We start from the raw sequence: 19,792 nt of genomic DNA on the forward strand, positions 1-19,792 counted from the left end.
GCAGGAAGATTGGAAAGGCAGAACGGGACCAGATTATGAAGAACTTTGAAAAACAAACAAAGGGTTTTATTTTCTGTCCTGGAGGTAATAGGGACCTCTAGAGTTTATTAAATGGGGTGTTTGTCACATGAGCAGATGTGTTCTTTAGGTAGATCAATTTAACAGCTAAGTGAAAGATGGACTAGAGTGGGAAAAGAAATTTCCTCCACCTTGTTGAAGATCTGGGCTCTCCAGGCAGGAAAGAGGAAAAGAAATATATTGGGAAAAAGATGATTTTCATATGTGTGTGTGTGTGTTTGGGTATATGTGTATATATAAATTTATAGAGAGATACAGATCTCTACAGATATATATGTATGTATATCACATACACACACATTTGATTTTTTAAAATTCTGGGGGTTATAAGTGATTGTGCTCCGGGAAGGATGGGGAGAAAATATATTGGGAAAAGATAATTTTAAGAACAACTACATTAATTTTTTAAAAGAATGGGAAGTGCAAGGGGCAGTATCGGAATGATGCCCTCTGCTTTGGGCAGCCTCAACATCCCCCTGAAAGACTGACTTATTTGGCAAGTGTCTCTAACAACACTGAGGGAATGGGCCAGAGATGCCCCAGAATTGACAGGCACACTGGTAAGATGACATCCCTGGGAGCCAGCCACCTGGGGTTTTTGCTTTTGCCTCTGCCCACTAAACAGGTGTAGCTCAGAATCCCCAACTGGCAGCAGAACCATGGGATGATTGATTCCTAGTCCCTTTTCTGCCCACGAGGGAGGGAGGAACAAGTGACTTGTCCATCCTGGGCTGCCAGCCAAAGGTAGCCAGCACTTACAATTTGGTTGCCTTGAAAGTTCACCTTTTCAGCAGTGATGTTATTTTTTATGTTAAGGGGAAAAAATTCAGTTGGTTTGATTTAATGAACAGTGGCTCGGTATAACACTCGGGAGAAGTTTTTCCCTTAAAGAGATGGGAAAAGAGGCAGGAGTCAGGAGAGAGGATGGGGACGAAAGTTTAGGAGAAGAAAAGGAGGAGAGAGAAAATGTGTAAGGCATGGTCATTCTCTGTTGGAGGTATCACAGGAGTACTGCCAGATTAGATTAACATGTAATTGGAAAATACTTGGCAAAATAAATAAAAATACAACAGAACACAAATGATATTAATAATGTGGTTTTCCAGGTCAAAATGTGCTAGCTTTATTTATAGCTGAATTTGATACCCTGGGGCAGCTAAGTGATACCTAGAGCCAGGAAGACTCATTTTCCCGAGTCCAAATGCAGCCTCCGACACTTACAAGCTGGGGGACTCTAGGCAAGCACTTAATTCTGTCTGCCTCAGTTTCCCCAACTGTAAAATGAACTGGAGGAAAAAATGGCAAACGACTTCATATCTTTGCCAAGAAAACCTCAAATGGGTTCACAAGGAGTCGGACATGTTTGGAAAACTGAACAACAATCACTGTTCAATAGTCTAGAAACATCATGGGGCGTGGAAAGAGCAATGACTTCGGCATCTGAGGGCCGGGGCACTCCAGAATCCAGGGAAAATTGGTAAAATAAAGGAGCTGGATGGCATGGCTCCCAAAGCCTCTTTCCATTATAAAATTAAGATCCTATGGTCAAGTTGTTCATTGTTGTCCATTTGTAAATAAGTCCATATTATTTATAAGGAAAAAAAAAACCCCAAATCAATGTGTTTCCCTTTGTCCTAGATTTGGTCATTGACTTGGTTCAAGAATGACAGTCTTTTTCAATTTGAGAAAAACAAGATTTGTGGCATATGGTCTTATTGGCTACATTTACTATCAGTAGTAAAGAAAATATGGGGGGAGATGTACAGGAAAACTTATGAATCAACAAATGCAGAATAAAACAAGGAAAACCGTGTACGGAATGACTACAGCAGTTTAAATGGAAAGAGTCAACTAAACAAAACAAAAAAAGAAAAGCTGTTTAATAAAAATGACTGCTGGTCTCTAAAAGATAGATGAAAAAAAATGTCTGCCTCCTTTCATTGGAGTCTATGAGTATGGAATTTTTCCCTAGGGGTCACAAGTAACTCTCTGAGCATGGGAAAAGAGGGGGATATATTAGGAAAATTTGACTTTTAAAATAACATTAATAATTTAAGATTTTTCTAGGGTCACAAGTGATAATTATCTGGGAAGGGGAAGGTTGTGATGGAAAAATATTATTTTTAAGAACAAAATATATTCATATATTTTTGAAAAGCTTGAGTCTCTCTGATTTCCCTGGATGGGAAGTTCAGGGGCAAACTCTAATAGGTGAGGGAGCTTTGATCTACTCAGTTTTGGATCTGGGCCAGATGGTGTCTCCTTAGGGAATTAGGTGGAATTCAATATCCCCAAGCTCCCAGAGGCTCACCACTTTATCTCTGAACTTAGTTCAGTGCTTTGCAGCTCAAAGGTCCCAAGCTCTAGAGATGTCAGTCAGCCTCTCAGACAGCTGAGATTATAGGTATGGGCTACCACGCCTGGCAGGAAACATTTTAAAACTTAGAAGATGGGAGAAAGTGGGAGGGAGAGAGAGCCTCCTCTCTCCCATACCATGACAGCAGATCTTATTTTAATTCATTTCTTGGTTCATTTTGATTCAAAGGTACACCAGCCTTATTGGAACCATTCTCACCTGACCTTTTCTGCTTCTAAAAAATTGCTTGAGGTGAAAGGAGAGAAAAGAGTCAGAGCTTGCTGTTTGGAGACTGTAATTAATTTTTATATGCAAAGTTTGTTAGCAGGAAGCCAGGTTCATTGGGCTAGTAAACGCTGTGTACTGACAACAAATTTCAAAGGTTAAACTGTGATTGAAGATGTTAAAATGAGAAAAACTGTCCATTATTATGGAGAAATAAATGTTCATTCTCAGTCATCATAATGGAGTGCATTGAAGGACGGACTTGGACTCAGCAAGACCTTCCTCAGACATTGATTATGTGATCTTGATCAAGATACTTACCTTCTCTGGAGCTCGTTTCCTCATCTGTAAAATGAGGAGATTGGACCCAATGGATGTTAAAGTCTAAGCTCTAGCTTTCTCAGGGGATTAACCTTCATTCCTACCCCTAAAACCACAGTTCTACTACCTTCATGGAAATCTACATAGTAAAACATAGTAGAGACTATTATCTCCATTTTTCACCAACTCGCGGTTTGTATCCCTTTGCAATGACCCTTGTCCCAGCATTTGGTTAATGTTCAGAGCTTGATTTTTACTGAAACAATATAAATATGAACACCCATCTAGGAAAAAGGTGATATGGAAATGGGGGAGGGAATAATAATATTATTTGTCACAATAAAATATTTTGCATTTCTATAGATTTGAATGTTTGCAAAGTTTTTTACAAAATTATTTTGTTTTATAATGAGAAAAGTTATTTTATATTATTCTATTCAATAAACATGTATTAAGCCCCTACTAAGTGACAGACCATGCCAATTATTAAGTAGAGGACGACAAAAAGGGACCATTCCTGAAAGACTTTACATTTTAAAGAGAGGAAATAAAATACAAATAGATGAATAAACACAAAGTATATACAGTGTAAATTCATATTATTATGGAGGGGGAGGGGAGCAGAGGAGTACCCACATCTAGACTGAGGAAGATGGTGGTATTTGAGCTGAGCCTTAATGACAATTATGGATCCCATGAGATTGAAGATTGATGTGTATGGGGAAGGTGGTGGGGTAGGGGATGAAAGAGATATTTTAGGCAAGGGGACAATAAGCAAAAAGCTTAAAGCAAAAGCATAAATTAAAAAGACAGAATATCATGGAATATCAGGGAGCAGTAAGTAGGTCAGTTTGACTGGAATATTGAATGTATAAGGGCAAATAATGTGAAATCAGTCCATTAGGATAGGTTGGGGCTGAATTGTTTCGGCCTTAAAATGTCAAATCAATGATATGAGGTTCTTGCTCCTTCCCTCCTTCCTCTCTCCCCCTCCCTCCCTCCTCCTTTTCTCCCTCTCTCTCTCTCCTTCCCTTCCTCCCTCCCTCCTTCCTTCCTTTCTCTCTCCCCCTCCCTCCCTCCTCCTTTTCTCCTTCCCCCTTCCTTCTTTCCTTCCTTCCTTCTATCCTTCCTCTATGTGCAGGAGGGTACATTTGAGTGGGAGGGATGGGTGATGGTGATGGTATTTTTTTCATGGATTGTTCTTTAACATTTAAAAGTCCTCCTATATCCCTTTCAATATTCCACAATAGCAAATTCTACTTCCAGGCCACAAATCATCTTACTCTACTTAGTTCTGCTGTCCAGAGAGGCTGTTCTACTTGCTTAATTGGTCTTGTTCTCACCTGCTCCTGCCTTTTGACCACACTGATAAATAATCATAGCCTGGTACTATTAAAACATTATCATCAGAAAAAGATAATGACGAATGCTGGAGGGGATGTGGGAAAACTTGGGCACTAATACATTATTGGTGAAGTTGTGAACTGATCCAACCACTCTGGAGAGCAATTTGGAACTATGCTCAAAGGGCTATCAAACTATACATGTCTCTACTGACCTTGTATCCCAAAGAGATCATAAAAAAGGGAAAAGGATCCACATATGCAAAAATGTTTGTAGCAGCTCTTTGTGTCGTGGGAAGGAACTAGTGGATGCCCATCAATTGGAGAATGGCTGAATAAGTTATGGTATGTTAATGTTATGGAATATTGTTGTTCTGTAAGGATGTAGGGTGATTTCAGAGAGACCTGGAGAGACTTATGTGAACTAACACTAAGCGAAGTGAGTAGAACCAGGAGATCATTGTACACAGCAACAAGAAGATTATATGTATGATGATCAATTCTGATGGACGTGGCTCTCTTCCACAATGAGATGTTTCAAACCAGTTCCGATGGTTTTGTGATGAGGAGAGCCATCTACACCCAGAGAGAGGCTGTGGGAACTGAATGTGGATCACAATATAACATTTTCACTTTTGTTGTTGTTTGCTTGCATTTTATTTTCTTTCTCATTTTTTCCCTTTTTGTTCTGATTTTTCTTGTGCAGAATGATAACTATAAATATGTATACATATATAGGATTTATCATATTTTTAAACAACTTTAGCATATATTGGATTACTTGTCATTTAGGAGAAGGGATGGGAAAGAAAGGTGGGAAAAATTTGGAACACAAGGTTTTACAAGGGCCAATGTTGAAAATTATCCATGCATATATTTTGAAAGTAAAAAAAAATATTATCATGGTTAGAAAAATAACTATGTATATAGTCCTTTTAACCCAACCTCATTTCAGAGAAACTTGTATAGTCAAAGATTCTGTAGAAAATTCTCAGGTAATGTGATCAAGCAAGTCCACGAAAAAACCCGTCAAAAATGCTTTAAATACTAATGAGATAACCTAGAACTATTAGTTCTAGTAAGACTATTACTTTGATCAACAATCTATGGAGAATTTTGGATTTGCACAATGCTTAATTCATACACTAATACACTTTTACATTTATTATTACATTATTAATACACTCATACACTAATCAATATCTACACAGAAATCTCGTCCTATTTAATGGCAGTGACCGATTGTGCAGAACCACTTAGCTTACAAGGTTTAGCTATACCTTACTTACTTGGGCAACTAGTTGTCTTGATGGATAGAATGCTAAACCTGGAATCAGAAAGGGAATATGGAATCCCAACAGAGATAGAGAACATAACTTATACTGCTCTACAGCAGTCCCAACAGGGCGTCTCACAAAAGCTAGCCCTTCCCTCATTGGGGTTCCCAAAAGGGAGGACATTAGCTATGTCCTTTGCAGCCCAGCCTATGGCACTGCACACAACCCAACCTAATAATCCCCCAGATGGGTGTCAACTGCACATTTTTGATTGCAAAGGATCAGTCCATTTCTTTTTTTTCTGATATTAATTAACAGGAATGGTTTGTCCAAGTTGTAGGAAACTGGTTCCAGTCAAGTTGATAACCAAAGATTTTCTCATGGTCAATTCTGTCTCAAGGATGCTGGTTAATGATACATTTTCCAGCCCAGGTTCCTCTCAGTAATTAAACCTGCCTTCATTAAGCCAGGTGAAGGTTAACATGAGTGTTTTTTGAATGACAGAAACCTGGGAAGAAGCCAAAGACATTGACATCGGCCATGCTCATGTTGTCAGCACGCATCCAAGGATGATGACCAAGTTCTCCACCACAGGATATATAACACTGCACACAGTTATAAATCCATAATTAGGCAGTCTCCAGGACCAGGAAACCATGTAGTACTTCGGAATTACCCACGACACAGACGCTAGCCTTCACACTTTCTCATTAAATTCTTGAGTTTAACTTCCAGCCAAATGGAAGTGTGAACAGAGGCAGACCACCCAGTTTCCACGCACCTATTTTAGCAAAAACCTAATAATAGCACTGACTAAATAATGATCATGAACTCCAATGATAAATTATAAAATATGTTTCTTCCACCTCAGAACTATATACTTAATAGCCTACAGGAAATTTTTAAAAAAAGGAATTCTAGACAACAAAAGCAGTACCACCTTCGACACACATAAAGAAACTGAGATCCCACAAAAGGGAAAATGACTTCTCCTTGTTTCCCAAAGTAGGAAGGAGAGAGACCAGGATTTGAACCTCCTTTTTCCAAATTCAGTATCCTTTCCCTCACGCCATATTGATAGCTCAACATACCCTGATTTGGAATTGCAAATAATTTTGCTACGTTCTCTGCCCCACTCAAAGGCTTAAAATTCATTTGATAGAGGAGATGTAATTTATAAGTTAGTAGGTCCTTTGGGCATGTTCTCTTTTGTATGTGAAAATAGCTTACTGACAGGAATTGTGTGAATCTTGTGGCTGGAAAGACTGATGTGTGACCTGGAGCAGCATGCAGAAATAAGTCAATTAAGTGAAAGAATCATTGCAACTTGTCAAGGAAAAAGAACTTAGAATCTGATATTTAGCAAATAGCACTAGTGACACCATACATAGTACAATGTAGTCCATACACAGGAAACTTTAATTAATTAATTAAAAATAATTTTTTATATTAAATACCCCTTATTATGTCAGGTATAGAGCTAGGGATACAAAAACCAAAACTAAAACTAGAATAGTTATTACTCTCAAGGAGTTTATATTCAATTGAATGAGACAACTAGCATACATACAAGTATTTATGAAAAATGTATACTGTATGTATAAAATAAAGCAAAGAATAACAAGCTTGTTATTCTTGTTTTTTCGCATTTTTGTTCTTATTTTAAAAAATACAACATCCAGTATATAGCCAAAATTTTGTGACAGGATAATTCAAAAAGGGGCAACCCAGTGGGATTCTTCTGCCTCCTTCTGTGGTTACTCATTGGCAAAGGCAACTCAATCTATTTTTAAGGGCAATGGATAGAATAAGTAGCAGAGCTTCAGGGATACAGTGGTAGGTGACCAATGTTATCAGAAATGGAACTATATTTTTGAAGGAATGAGCCTGAGATAATGGCATTGTTTCATATTCAGAACTTTGAGTATTTACATAACGACATGTAAAAAATATCTAATGTCTTATAAACAGCAGGTAGTCTGAGGGGCACTTCTGAGTTTTACAACAATGAAGGAAAAAGGAAAAAAACAGCTTTTCCTGGGGACTTTGGCTCCTCTCCCTTCCCATCATACTTTCATATGTTATTATTTTGATGGTGATAATGATGCCCTTTAAGCAGTCACCCTCATACTTCTTGTAACGTTCTGGAGGGGGTCTATTAGGCTATTAGAGTGATTTATACTTCTGAATTTGTTCATGTTTCCCTATAAGTCCTTTGTGTTTTATGAATTTTGTGGTGGGAGAAATAAAAGCTATCCCCTATGTTTTTGTTACTTAGGCAAGAGTTGGGGATTCTGTTACTTGCATTTGGGGAAAATTATGATCAATTATACATAGGCTTTGGAGCCACCCCTTTGAGTTTTGGGTTGTAGTTAAGAGCTAAAGAGAAAATGACTTTCTAAGAGTCAAGACCCATGACTGAATCTGCACTGTTTGTGCTAATAGTACTGGTGGGGATAGGGGAACAGAAGCCTGGGCTCCAGGTGCATATATTCTGTACTTTCCATACAAATACTATTTTCTCTCAAAAGACTATATGCTATTTGAAGGCAAAGACTTTCATTTTTGTCTATGTATTCCCAGGGACTAGGAAACAGTGGGTTTGTTATAAAACTAAATTTCGTCAATGCAGGTACTTTCTTCAGTAACACATTCTGAAACCCATTACATCTTAGAATTCTGCTCTCACTGCCACCACTACCACTATCACGACTCCTGCTGCTTCTATTGCTGATACTAATAAGTCACATCGACATAATTAGTCATGAAAAATCTCAGCACCCTAGCAAGCTCTTCAAGACCTTAAGTTGTAGAACAAAAGTTACCCTGCACTAATAGAGTGAGTTTTTTAAATTAGGAATTCCCAAACCAATGAAATCAGAGGTCAACCCAAAATTCCTACAAATATGTTTTGTTTACATGGTGTTTTCACATATTATGTCATGTATTATCTATTCTGATTGATTTAATTCAACATTTATTAAGAGACTGCTACATTTCAAACTCCATGATTGTAGCAGAGGATATGTGATAAAAGACTTGGTTCTTGTCCACATAGGGACTGACAATCCAGAAGGAGATATAAAAGAGGTATGCAGATAATCGCAAAATTACATAAGAAAAGTACAGAGTAGTACCGCAGATTAAGAAGGGAAAGATAATTTTGGGGGCCTGGAAGTCTCCTAGAAAAATGCATAAAGGAGGTATCCAGTGAAGGTGCCCTTGAAAAAATGCAAGGCTTTCAAAGTGGAGGGAAGCCTATTCCGGATGTAGAATTGGTGGGATCAGGTATTATCTTTTCCCTTTTCCAAATGCACAAACTGAGGCTAAGCCGATTGCCCTGGAGCCAAGAAACAAGTAAAGGAAGACTTGAAAACAAGTCTTTTGTGGTTTCTCCAGTAGCCAACTTTGTTTTGACTCTAGTTATCTCATTGTGGGAATCTGAAAGATTCAGATTTGCTCCTTTAGAGAAAATACATTCATCAGCTGTATTTAGTAAAAATTCAAATTGGGAGGGTCCTTAGAGATCATTTAGTCCAAGTCCCACATTTTACAGTTAGGAGAAATTGAGGCTCAGAAAAGTTAATGACTTGACAAAGGTCACATAAGTAGTAAACAGGAGTAGAATCCCAACTCAGATTTTCATATTCCCAAATCTGCATTTTTCTTTCCATTGGATTTTTATTGCCCTCTTTAAATATTTCTCTAGATGTTTGATTTAGCATATTAATAGAGAGGAAGAAAGTGCCAAATCTATTTAATTATGAGTTTTACTTTAAACATGACAATAGAAGCTCATGGAGTGTAGGGATTCTTTCTTTTTCTTCTCTTTCATTCCCTCCTTTTCTTCCTTCCTGCCCTCCCTCCTTTCTTCCTTCCTTCTCTTCCTCCTTCCTTTCTTCCCTCCCCCTTCTTTCCTTGCCTCCCTTCCTCTCTCCTTTTCTTTCCTCCTTCCTTCCCACCCTCCCTCCTTCCTTCTTTCCTTGCCCACTGCCCAGACTGTAGGAATGACTGTAAGTAGTACTTCTTATCTGATACTCTTTCACATGGTTAAAGGTTTCAGGTTGCTGAACAGCTGCAATTCTTAAGTGGTGACAGTTTAATATTGAACTATCTCATATAAATCATTCTTATTTAAGAATTATTGATGAAGAATTTTGAAATCTCAGCATTAAAATGAATGTAATAAAGTGAATCAAAACTGCTCTTCAACATTTTTATTTTCATTTACTAATTGGTAGTTGAGGTCTAGAAGGCATCTGCTTGATGTAATCCTAAGTATTAGATAAAGTTGATACCTTTTGATCAACAATTTTCTTTTTTAAAAAACGAGGTGTTAAAGAGTGCAGGTTGCTTTCAATTTTAACTTTTTTGATTTTCAGAATTTCTATTCTTGTATTTATTTGTTTACTTTACCATTTTTTCAGTTGTTTGCACAATTCCCTGATTTTTTTTTCTCTTTTGTTAATGAAAGTGTTCAGAGATAACATTTTCTCCTAAGGACTATGTGGTAGGAGCAATGTTCTAACTCCCATGCAAGTTAGGTGAGTTTTTTCCTTTAAAAAGTACTGAAACCATTGTCCATATTTAACTGGCTTAGTAGTCTAGCAGTGTGCTATGATGAGCTTTTATATAAAATGCTCATGATGAGCTCCAAATTCTCTCTCCTGTTTAGAAGACCATGATAGGGAGCTCAGGCAAGGATATTTCATTTAGTTGTATCAACTGTATGAGCTGATTACATCCGTGCTGATTATCTTTCACCTGTTCTGACCTAATAAATCTGTTTGTTCCAGAATCTAACTCAAATACCAGGAGACTGTCCTTAGACAGGGCCCAGTTCAGGAAAAAGAAAAAAAAACTTCTTTGATATATCCAAAAATAAGCACAGGGCACTGAGCTAGAGTCAGGGACATCTGAGTTCAAATTTAACTTCAGACACTAACTCTTATGTTAGATTTAGTTTCTGTTACACTGAATTTCCTCAGTTATAAAAAGGGGATGATAGCAATTGCACTTACCTCTTTGTTGGGTGGATCAAAAAGGATAATAATATTTGTAAAGTGCTTAACACAGCCCTGCCAAAGCAGTATAAATATTTTGAAAATGTTTTCTTGTGAAAATACTAGGTCAAATCTAGAGAGAAGCTGAAGCTGGGAGAAGATAAGAGAATTTACTCCCTATTAAAAGCAAATCAAAATTTTACAGGATCTCAAAACTTGTTTTCTAGCATCAGTCATCCAGAATATTATGGAGTTTTAGAGCAGATCCTAACATGTAGGATGATGTACGTATTTTCATGCTCTGGAAAGTTATGATGAGCCTTCAAAAGAAAAAAGAACAAAAGTCTATAGAGAAAAAGAAAAAAGTTTATAGAGGTCCATAGTTTCTGACAGGAGCTTCTTTCTTGTTCTTCTTTGTATATTGAATTTTTAAAATTTATTAATGATGAAGTTCACTTTGAAATTTAAAAAAAAAAGACTTCCTTCTTTCCATAGATGGGTGGTAGATATAGATGTAATTTATTTGGTACTAGATATAGATAAGAGTACATTCCATTCACCCAATTTCACCACATCAGAATTGTCCTTGATTCTTCCTTCTTCCTAAAGCTTGTTAGCTAATTAGCTGCCAAGTTTAGGCAATTCTACCCCCCCCCAATATCTCCAGCACATAAGCCCATCTCTCTCCTCAGAAAGCCATCATTTTAGTTCAGACCCTCATCACCTTTCATCTGAACCATTGTTTCTTAATTGATTTCCTTATCTCAAGTCTCTTCCTGACCTCTCTAAATCATCTTCTTCCATAATAAATGATTGAGAAAACTTGCAGTAGGATTGTAAAAAATCCTAATTTCTTAGGACAATTGAAAAGTAAATGAGAATGGCAGTACTTTTATATTTTTTGGCTCTATACAGTCCAATGGAGAGTTGAATTCAATTATCAAGCACCTTTTACAAACAAAATATATTTTGTCCTTGTTTTGGTGTAGAAACCACACAAGCTTTGTTTCTTTTTTTAAAGTGAAAAAGAAATGTAAAGGACTATTTCTGACATTGTTGAAAATAGACATCTATTTTAAGTGTGTATAAAAATGTCAGAATGAAGAAAAAAAGGGGAAATGCTGTAAATATTAGTTAGGATTGGTTCCCAGTAAGAAAAGCCTCATTCTACCTTTCCCTTTTTCATAGCATTTAAATATTCAATCTCAGGTTTTTGGTTTTTTGTTTGTTTTTAACAGTTGGTTTCTTGAAAATTTCTTAAAATAAACAAAAAAGGGGGGAAGATGGGGAGAGATGGCATAACTTTAGGGACCAAAAAAAATAATGTTGACAAAATAATTCCCTTTTCATTTTTTTACAACTCTCTACAAATCCTTCTCTCTAATGTAAGCATAAACATTTTATGATTCAGTATTTTTCTGATAAAAATAATCACATAAGATACTCCTTTTGGTTGAAAACAATCTTGGAACATAATTGGATTAATTTAAACTTTTTTTTCCCAAGGGGCAATAGACTTCAATTCCAGACAAGTAACATTTATAACCACTGCCAAAGCACAAACTAAGAATTTTAAAAAAACGAATAAAAAAGTCCCCTGTTATTTTCACTGATTCTACTAGACTCTCATCTGTATATGGCACTTTAAGATTTACAGCATAATTTCCTAATAACAAGATGAGGGAACTGAGGCTTCAAGTGTTCTAGTGATTTGTTCAGGTCCCACAGCTAATAAATGTTGAATCAGGGATTGTAACTGTGATCTTTGGCTCCAGATCCAATATTCTTTTCTTACTATACCACATTACCTCTCAAAAGCAAAAGATGTACCCCAGCATTGGTCTTTCAGAACAGAATGGGGGACAGAAACATTCCTGATAAATAATTCTATAGAAATACAGGCAGGGGTGTGCTGAGCCTGCTCTTATAATCTTTGATCCGTTGTTAAACTTTCATTGTGGAACATTTAGATCTTGGATATCAGCTAAAGCTACAGATCAAGGCTTGGATTATTTATTTAACAAACTGTCTAGTTTTAAGAAAGTAATGGATAATATGTTAATAGTTCAGAACATACGTTTTCCCCCTTGGAGGGCCAGTTGTTAAACATTTACCAGTATACTATTCCAGGTCCCACCTAGACACTCCTTAGAGCACTGCAAACATAATAGGACACAAAGTGAACTCAGCACCTGGAGGCTATGCAGGAGGCCTGATACCAGTGTGATCCCCAACATCCTACAGGGACTTGTCAGGGTTAACCTGAGGGTTGTAACCAACTCTCCATCTGAAGAATTATGCAAAGAGGAGACTATTAAGAATCATTGGGAGTCCACTTATCAACACACACAGGTGTTACATGAATAAAATTATAAGCTACTCTTTACAAAAATAAAAGAAAATAATTGGAAAGGTATGAATTGTACATGGTTGGGTTGTGCTATAAAATACATAATCTTAAATTAATTTCCAGATTTAGTACCATACCAACTAAATTAATAAAGGGGTTACTTTCTGGAACCAGACAAAAATGAAAAAAATTCATCTGGAAGAATAAAAAGACAAGAAGCTTATGGATATAGTGGAAAAATGTAAGGAGAAAGAGATCACACAGTAGCAATCATAACAATAATTTGAAGCATGTAGATAGTACCATGGATGGAGTACTGAACTTTTAGTCAGGAAGACTTGATTTTGAATTCTGCTATGTGATCCTAGGCAAGTTGCCTAATTTTTCTTTTCTCAGCTTCCTTTTCGATAAAATGAGGATAAAAATAGCATTTACTTCACAGCATTATTATGACTATAAATGGGATAGGACATATAAAGGCTTTGCAATACAGGCTAACGCTTTAATTATAATTATTATCATTTATTACTATAAAAATAGAAAAGTTGATGAATGGAACAGATTAGGTTAACAAGATCCAGAGTCAACTGAACATTTTAGCATGGTATTCAAGGATATAAATGACTAGGATTAAGAATCAATATTCAACAGAAACTGCTGGGAAAGTTGGCAAACAATCTGAAAAAAATTAGACTTAGATCAACAATTCATATTATACATAATAGGCCCAAAATAAATATATGACCTAGTTATGAGTCCATATCTTTCCTTAAAGGAGGAAAATGCAAACAGGTACCTTTCTCATTTATGGATAGGGGAAGAGTTCCTGATATAACAATATAACATGATCAAAGGAGGCAAAATGGACAATTTTCATTGTATAAAACGGAAGAGTTTTTGCATAAACAAAATCAATGCAGTTATGGAAGGGAAAGAGTTAATGTGAAATTTTTTCTGACAAAGGTCTAATTTTTAACAAATGTAAGGAATAGATACAATTATATAATAAATGGTCAAGGAAATGAACAGAATTCTTAAGGGATGAAATTCAAGCTGGCAGTAACTACATGGAAAAAAAAAAGACTCCAAATCACTAATAATTAGAGAAATACTAAGTAAACTCCTTCTGGTATTCTGCCTCACATCTATCAGATGGCAAAGTTAACAAAAGAAGAAATTAGCATTGTCAGGAGTTGCGGTAAGACAATTAAACTAATATTCCTTTGATAGAACTTCATATTGGTCTGGCCACACAAAATTGTGTATGACCCATGACCCTTTGATTCAAAGAGATCAAAGTCAGAGGAAAGTATTCCTATGCACAAAAGTACTTACAGAATCACATTTTCTTAAAGCAAAGAACTGGAAAGAAAATGGGTATCCATCAATTCGGAAATGAGCAAATTGTTGTATATGAATGTAATGAAATACTATTTAACCATAACAAATGAAGAAAAGGAACCTCATTTAAAGGAACCTGGGAGTCACACAGCATGAGCTGATCTTGAATATCAGCAAAACCAAAGGAATTATTTATATAAGGACCAAATATTGTAAATGAAAAGAACTTTGAAAGGCTTTAAAACTCATCAATGGAACGACCAATTATAATTTCAGAATACTGCTGATAAAATGTCTTCCACTTCTTAGTGGAGGGGTAATGGACTGTGGGTACAGACTGAGAAATATTTTCAGACATTATAGATACGACACGAATGTGTTTTTCTTGACAATACTTAATAGCTATAAAGCAAGATTTTATGGGGGGGTTGACTTGAAGAGAGTTTAGGAGTAGTGATCATTATGCAAAGAAAACATTAAATATTTTAAAAATTCACAGAAGAGAGCAGAAAGCAGTTTGGAAAGGGAAACAGGTAAGAAAGGCATTGGAATTGTAATTCTGAAACTATATCTATATACATATTATATATATATCTATATACAGTATGTAATTGATTTCTTATATTCTCTTTTATTATTTGGGATTCTTTTTATGAATTTTGGATAAAGAAATGCCTTTTTTTTTTTTGGTTAATGATTTTCTAGTTGCTAATTTAAAAAAAATAAAGAATCATATGATTCTCACTATCTTTGCTACTAACCTCTCCCATATTCAGAAAAACCCAAGACTGGTTCCTTCTGCTTTGTTGCAAAAGGCTAACAGAGTGCCCCTGAGGACACACACACAGACAGACACATATCACCTAATTAAGGATTCAGAGATACAACTAAGCAAAACAAAAACAAATATCTATTGAAAATTGCATTTTCCTGAGTGCAAAAGGCTTTATGGTCTGAAGTCACCTTCAAATGACCATCTTTGTCCTTGGTGAAATAGGAATTAGGGAACCACTACTATTTCTGGCCCAGATCTGCTCAGTACTAGTTCTATGTCTAGTCAGTGTTTCTCAGCCTCAATTTCTTTCTCAGTAAAAGGAAAGCTCTGGACTGCCGTTTTCTAAGATCCCTTCTTACTTTAACAATCTCTGAAAATCTCCCATTTTAAAACGGTGCCTGAAAATCTACTTTCCAGTTTAATAGGAGGCAGTGAATAGAACGCTAGGCTCGGAGTCAGGAAGTCAAATCAGATGTGTGTGTCTCTGAAGTCATTTTAACCTCAGTTTCCTCATCTGCAAAATGGGGATATTTAGCACCTACTTTCCGGAATTGTTGTTAAGGATGAAATGAAATATTTACAAATCCTAAAACATTCTATACATGTTGCCTATTATTAATAATAGAGCATAAAAGGATGATCCAAAAATACCAGAAGCTTAAATATTACTTGTTAATTAAATATGTCATTAAATATGGACTTGTTAGAAATTGATCACGTCAATGGCAGGGACCTGGGAGGTCTTTTACTCCAATCCCCGTCCTTCCTTTACGGAGAGGAGCAGGCAGACAGGTTAATTAATTGGCCGCATGTCACTCAGGACTTCAGTGGCTGGGCAGCGATGGCAAAGTTGGTCCTTTGACTCCTGACTCGGCGCCGTCCTCTCCCTGATCCAGCCCCTAACTTTTGGGTTGCTGTTTTTGGGTTAGGTTTTTTCATGTTGTACTTGAGGTAGGAGACCAGCTTTCTTGGCTATTTCTCGGAGAAGTACGACTCGGGCGACTCTTAAATTAGCTTTCCCTGGGCTTCAGCATGCGCCCCTCCCCTCGGCCCCCGGGATCTACAGAGCTCATTTTGGAGCTCGGAGGCAGTAGACAGGGTGCGGGTGGTCTCCGGTCCCCAGGGAGGGGGAGGTAAAGGAGGTGGGGGCGGGGGGCGGTAGCGCTGGAAGGGGGGGGGGGGCTGTCTGAGTGAGTTCGCTGCCCTGCGTATAGAGAACCAGTGAGTGGAAGAACCTCTCCCCCTTGCCGACAGGCAGCCGCAGTCCTGACTTCCTTCCGTCCCTCGGATTTCCAGCTGCTGCTCCTCGCTCCCCTCAGTAGCCCACGCTGCAGCATCGCAGCATCCCACAAGGGTCGAAGCGGGAGCAGGCAGCGCCGGCAGACGCCCTCCCAGGCGGTCACCGCCTCCGCCGCGGGAGGAAACCTCGCACCCCGGGGGTCCCGGGCAGGAGAGCGCCCCGCTTTGCCCCCTCACTCCGCGCCATCTCCGTGCCCAGCGCTGCCGGCTCCGGAGAGCCCACGCAGTCTCTGAGTAGCCCCCAAGCTTGTGCTCTGGGAGTGGAATTGGCGCCGGTGAGCGCCCACCTGTTCTTCTCCCCTGGCTAGTCTGTCCCTAAGTATCCCTCCCGTCAGTGTCGCAGCCGGTTCTCAAGAACCAGACGCGGGCACAGAGCGGGTTCAGGTCTAACCCCCTCCTCTCCCGGCCGTCCCCAGCCCGCCTCCAGATCCCAGCACAGACCCACGCTTCTGTGCGCCGGCACCCCAAGACACCCAGACACGCAAGGGGAAATAAGAGGCTGAATCGTCTACACCGGCGAAGTTCATGTCACCACCCTCGAAACCCCAACCCGGGTCTTGCCCCCAAAACAGAACTTAAGCCAAAGTACCTGTCGCGAAGACGAGCAGGGCAAAGAGAGTGTGGCACACCATGGTACCCCCGGGGCTCTGGCCTGGGCTCCCCTCGAACTTCCAGCTCCTCCTCCTCCTGCGCGGAGAGAGGGCCCCCCCAGCGAGACGCTGGCTGCGAGAGCCAAGCGCCTTGTCCGGTCCTGGACGAGCTCTTCCGAGGCCCCGGGACGCCCCGCGCACAGCCCAGAACGTTCGGGGCTCGGCTCCCGGGGAGCGCGCGCACTCAGCAGTCCGCCCTCGGGTGCCGGGCGAGCCTCTGCTCCATCCCAGTCCAGCTCTGCCGCCGCCGCCGCCGCCGCTCTGCTGCAGTGAAGCCCCTCCCACTCGCCAGTCCCTCCTGCTGGCCTGGGCTGTGATGACAAAGTCAACCCGATCCTCTCTCTCTGCTCTCCGGGCCCTTCGCTCCTGTCCCCTCCCCTCCCGCAAACGCTTGGGTCCCGGGAGCTCCGGGCCAGGGCGGCCCCTGCTGGACAGTGAGGATGCGAGTCCGGGGGTAGGGTCAGGGACTGCTGTCCGTCCCGGTTCTCGCCCTGAGCCTTTGCATGGGGGTTTCTCTCGTGTGGATGTGAGGCGCACTCCTGTCAGTACTATGCCTGTCTCTCGACCACTTCCCTGTTCAGCGTCTCGGGACGCCTGCTTATTTGCCTTGCATCTCACTTTTTCCCCCTTGTACATCTGCTCCGATGTAGTGTCCTGGGTCCACAGTACCCAACTGAGCTGATCCCCAATCTGCCAAGATCATTGCAGCGGTCTGTTTATGCATAATAAATGTTCAAATGAGCAGCCAGAAGCACTACCAGTCATTACTGCTGCAGGGGTTGTCTAGTGAATGAAGGCATTAAGGGACCTTCCTTTCTGAAGAAGTGGACAAATGAGGAAAATGCAACTGCATCTTGTCAGAGGCTTCTCCTTCCCAAAGCGGCCTCCCGCCCAGAAGCCAACGGAGAACTTGGGAAAGAAAGTCCAAGGACATAGTCTTTCCTCTGTAATGAAAATAGTAAAGGACATTTTCATATTTCTTCTTTGACTCAAACTTAATCATTAACATTACATAGCATTCAGCTTTGATTTTTTTATTGCCTCTTTCTATTTACATTTTGAAGGTCCTGTTTTTCTGGTTCTGCTTATTTCACCTTGAATCAGTTCATCAGTCTTCCCAGGCATCTTTATATTTATTAACTCTTGCATCATTTTTATGTACCAGGTTTGATTCACTAATCAAAGGACTTCGACTTTGTTTCTGCTTCTATAAAAAGTATTTCTTTAATTACTGCAGGACATCTGGGACTTTTTATATTAGATCTCCCCTAGTCTCCTGGACCTTGTCATCAATTACTGCATCTTAAGGACCACATGACCTTCCCAGGTGCTCTGAATCTGAACTCTGCTCTGAATTGTTTCCCCTAATTATATAATGTGAACTCCCTCAGTGGGTGAGTTATCTCCTTTTTTCTATGTGAATTTCCAGAGCTTAGCACTTAATATAAGCTTGTTCATTACATTGGATATATTATGGTTTCACTGTGAAATCTCTAGGTTAAAGTTTATGAGTATTTTCTTAGCATAATTACAAATTGCTTTCCAGAATGATTGCATCAATTCAGAGAGCTACACAATGTATCCGTTAGTGTTCCTGTCTCTCTGCAGCCCCTCCAATAAATATCTAATCTCATTTTTTTCTTAACTTTTTTTTTTTTTTCTGAGGCAATTGGGGTTAAGATTTGCCCAGGTCACACAGCTAGTGTCTGAGGTCAAATTTGAACTCAGGTCCTCCTGACTTCAGGGTTGGTGCTCTATCCACTGCACCTAGCTGCCCCTCTTGGTAACTTTGACAATTTGCTAGGTATGAGCTGAATCCTCAAAGTTATTAGTGATTTGGAGCCATCTTTTATATGGTTATTAGAAGTTTTTGAAAACTTCATATTCTTTGTTCTCTTATCTGGTAGAGAATGAGCTTTTATGTTTTTTGTTAGTTACCTGTATATTTTAATTAACTGATTTTTATAAAAAAAATCATATGATGCAGATCAAATCTATTACTTCTATGCTTATCTTAGACATGTTGCTTTTTGTTCTTGCAAAACTTTAAAAATTTTATTTTTAACAGGGGATGAGGGGTTGATCCTTAGGAACTGTATGCGCCATCATTTCACTTTTCAATCACCTCTGGGGCCCGTTACTTGACTCACTCTCATATTTAATCTTGAATTATATAATAATTCAAGGGCATGTTCAGATATTTGCTCATTAATTAATATAATTTCCACTTCTTTTTGCAAGTAATAAAAGAAGCTCAGAGACCAAATTTAAGTCATCAGTTTTTAAGTGTTTAGTAATCTGGAGAAAACTTCTTTCCAGTAAATAGTAACTCCTATATCTATATCTATATTTTAAAATCTTGACTCTTGAGATTAAATAGGCACAAATTAATTAACTAAACTGATTACTTGGTTCTTAAATATGCATTTAATTAACAACTAAATGAATAACAAACAATCGGAATATTTTAGCCATGAGAAAGATGTCAATACAAACTATTACTATTGCTGCAGATGTATTCTCTTCACTTCTGGAAATAGTCCAACAGCGTTTTCTTATTTGGCTTACCAAAGAAAATCTCATTAAAAGACTTCTCTTCAATCTCTTCTAAAAATAAAAATTACAATAGTTTTATAAAGAATATTCTTACATTTTCTCTATCTTCTCTGGCTTCTCTTCAGGCAGGATAGGAAAAAAATTCTCCAGTTTCTATCTCAGGTTTATCTACAAACTTGATCTTTATACTATCTCTTTATCAAAGAATGGTTGACAAT

The 19,792-nt window shown here is 38.6% G+C and overlaps 1 protein-coding gene across 1 annotated transcript in view; it reads right to left on the minus strand.

The window, feature by feature from the left end:
* PARM1 (prostate androgen-regulated mucin-like protein 1) overlaps positions 1–17,669 on the minus strand; it is a 108,523-nt gene extending 90,854 nt beyond the window's left edge. The window contains exon 1 of the mRNA XM_074274597.1: positions 16,958–17,669. Coding sequence (XP_074130698.1) covers positions 16,958–17,654 — 697 coding nt within the window. The 5' untranslated portion in view covers positions 17,655–17,669. The remainder of the gene's footprint in view (positions 1–16,957) is intronic.
* Between the last annotated feature and the right edge of the window lie 2,123 nt (positions 17,670–19,792).

Source organism: Sminthopsis crassicaudata, chromosome 6 (assembly GCF_048593235.1).
Source record: "Sminthopsis crassicaudata isolate SCR6 chromosome 6, ASM4859323v1, whole genome shotgun sequence".
NCBI lineage: Eukaryota > Metazoa > Chordata > Mammalia > Dasyuromorphia > Dasyuridae > Sminthopsis > Sminthopsis crassicaudata.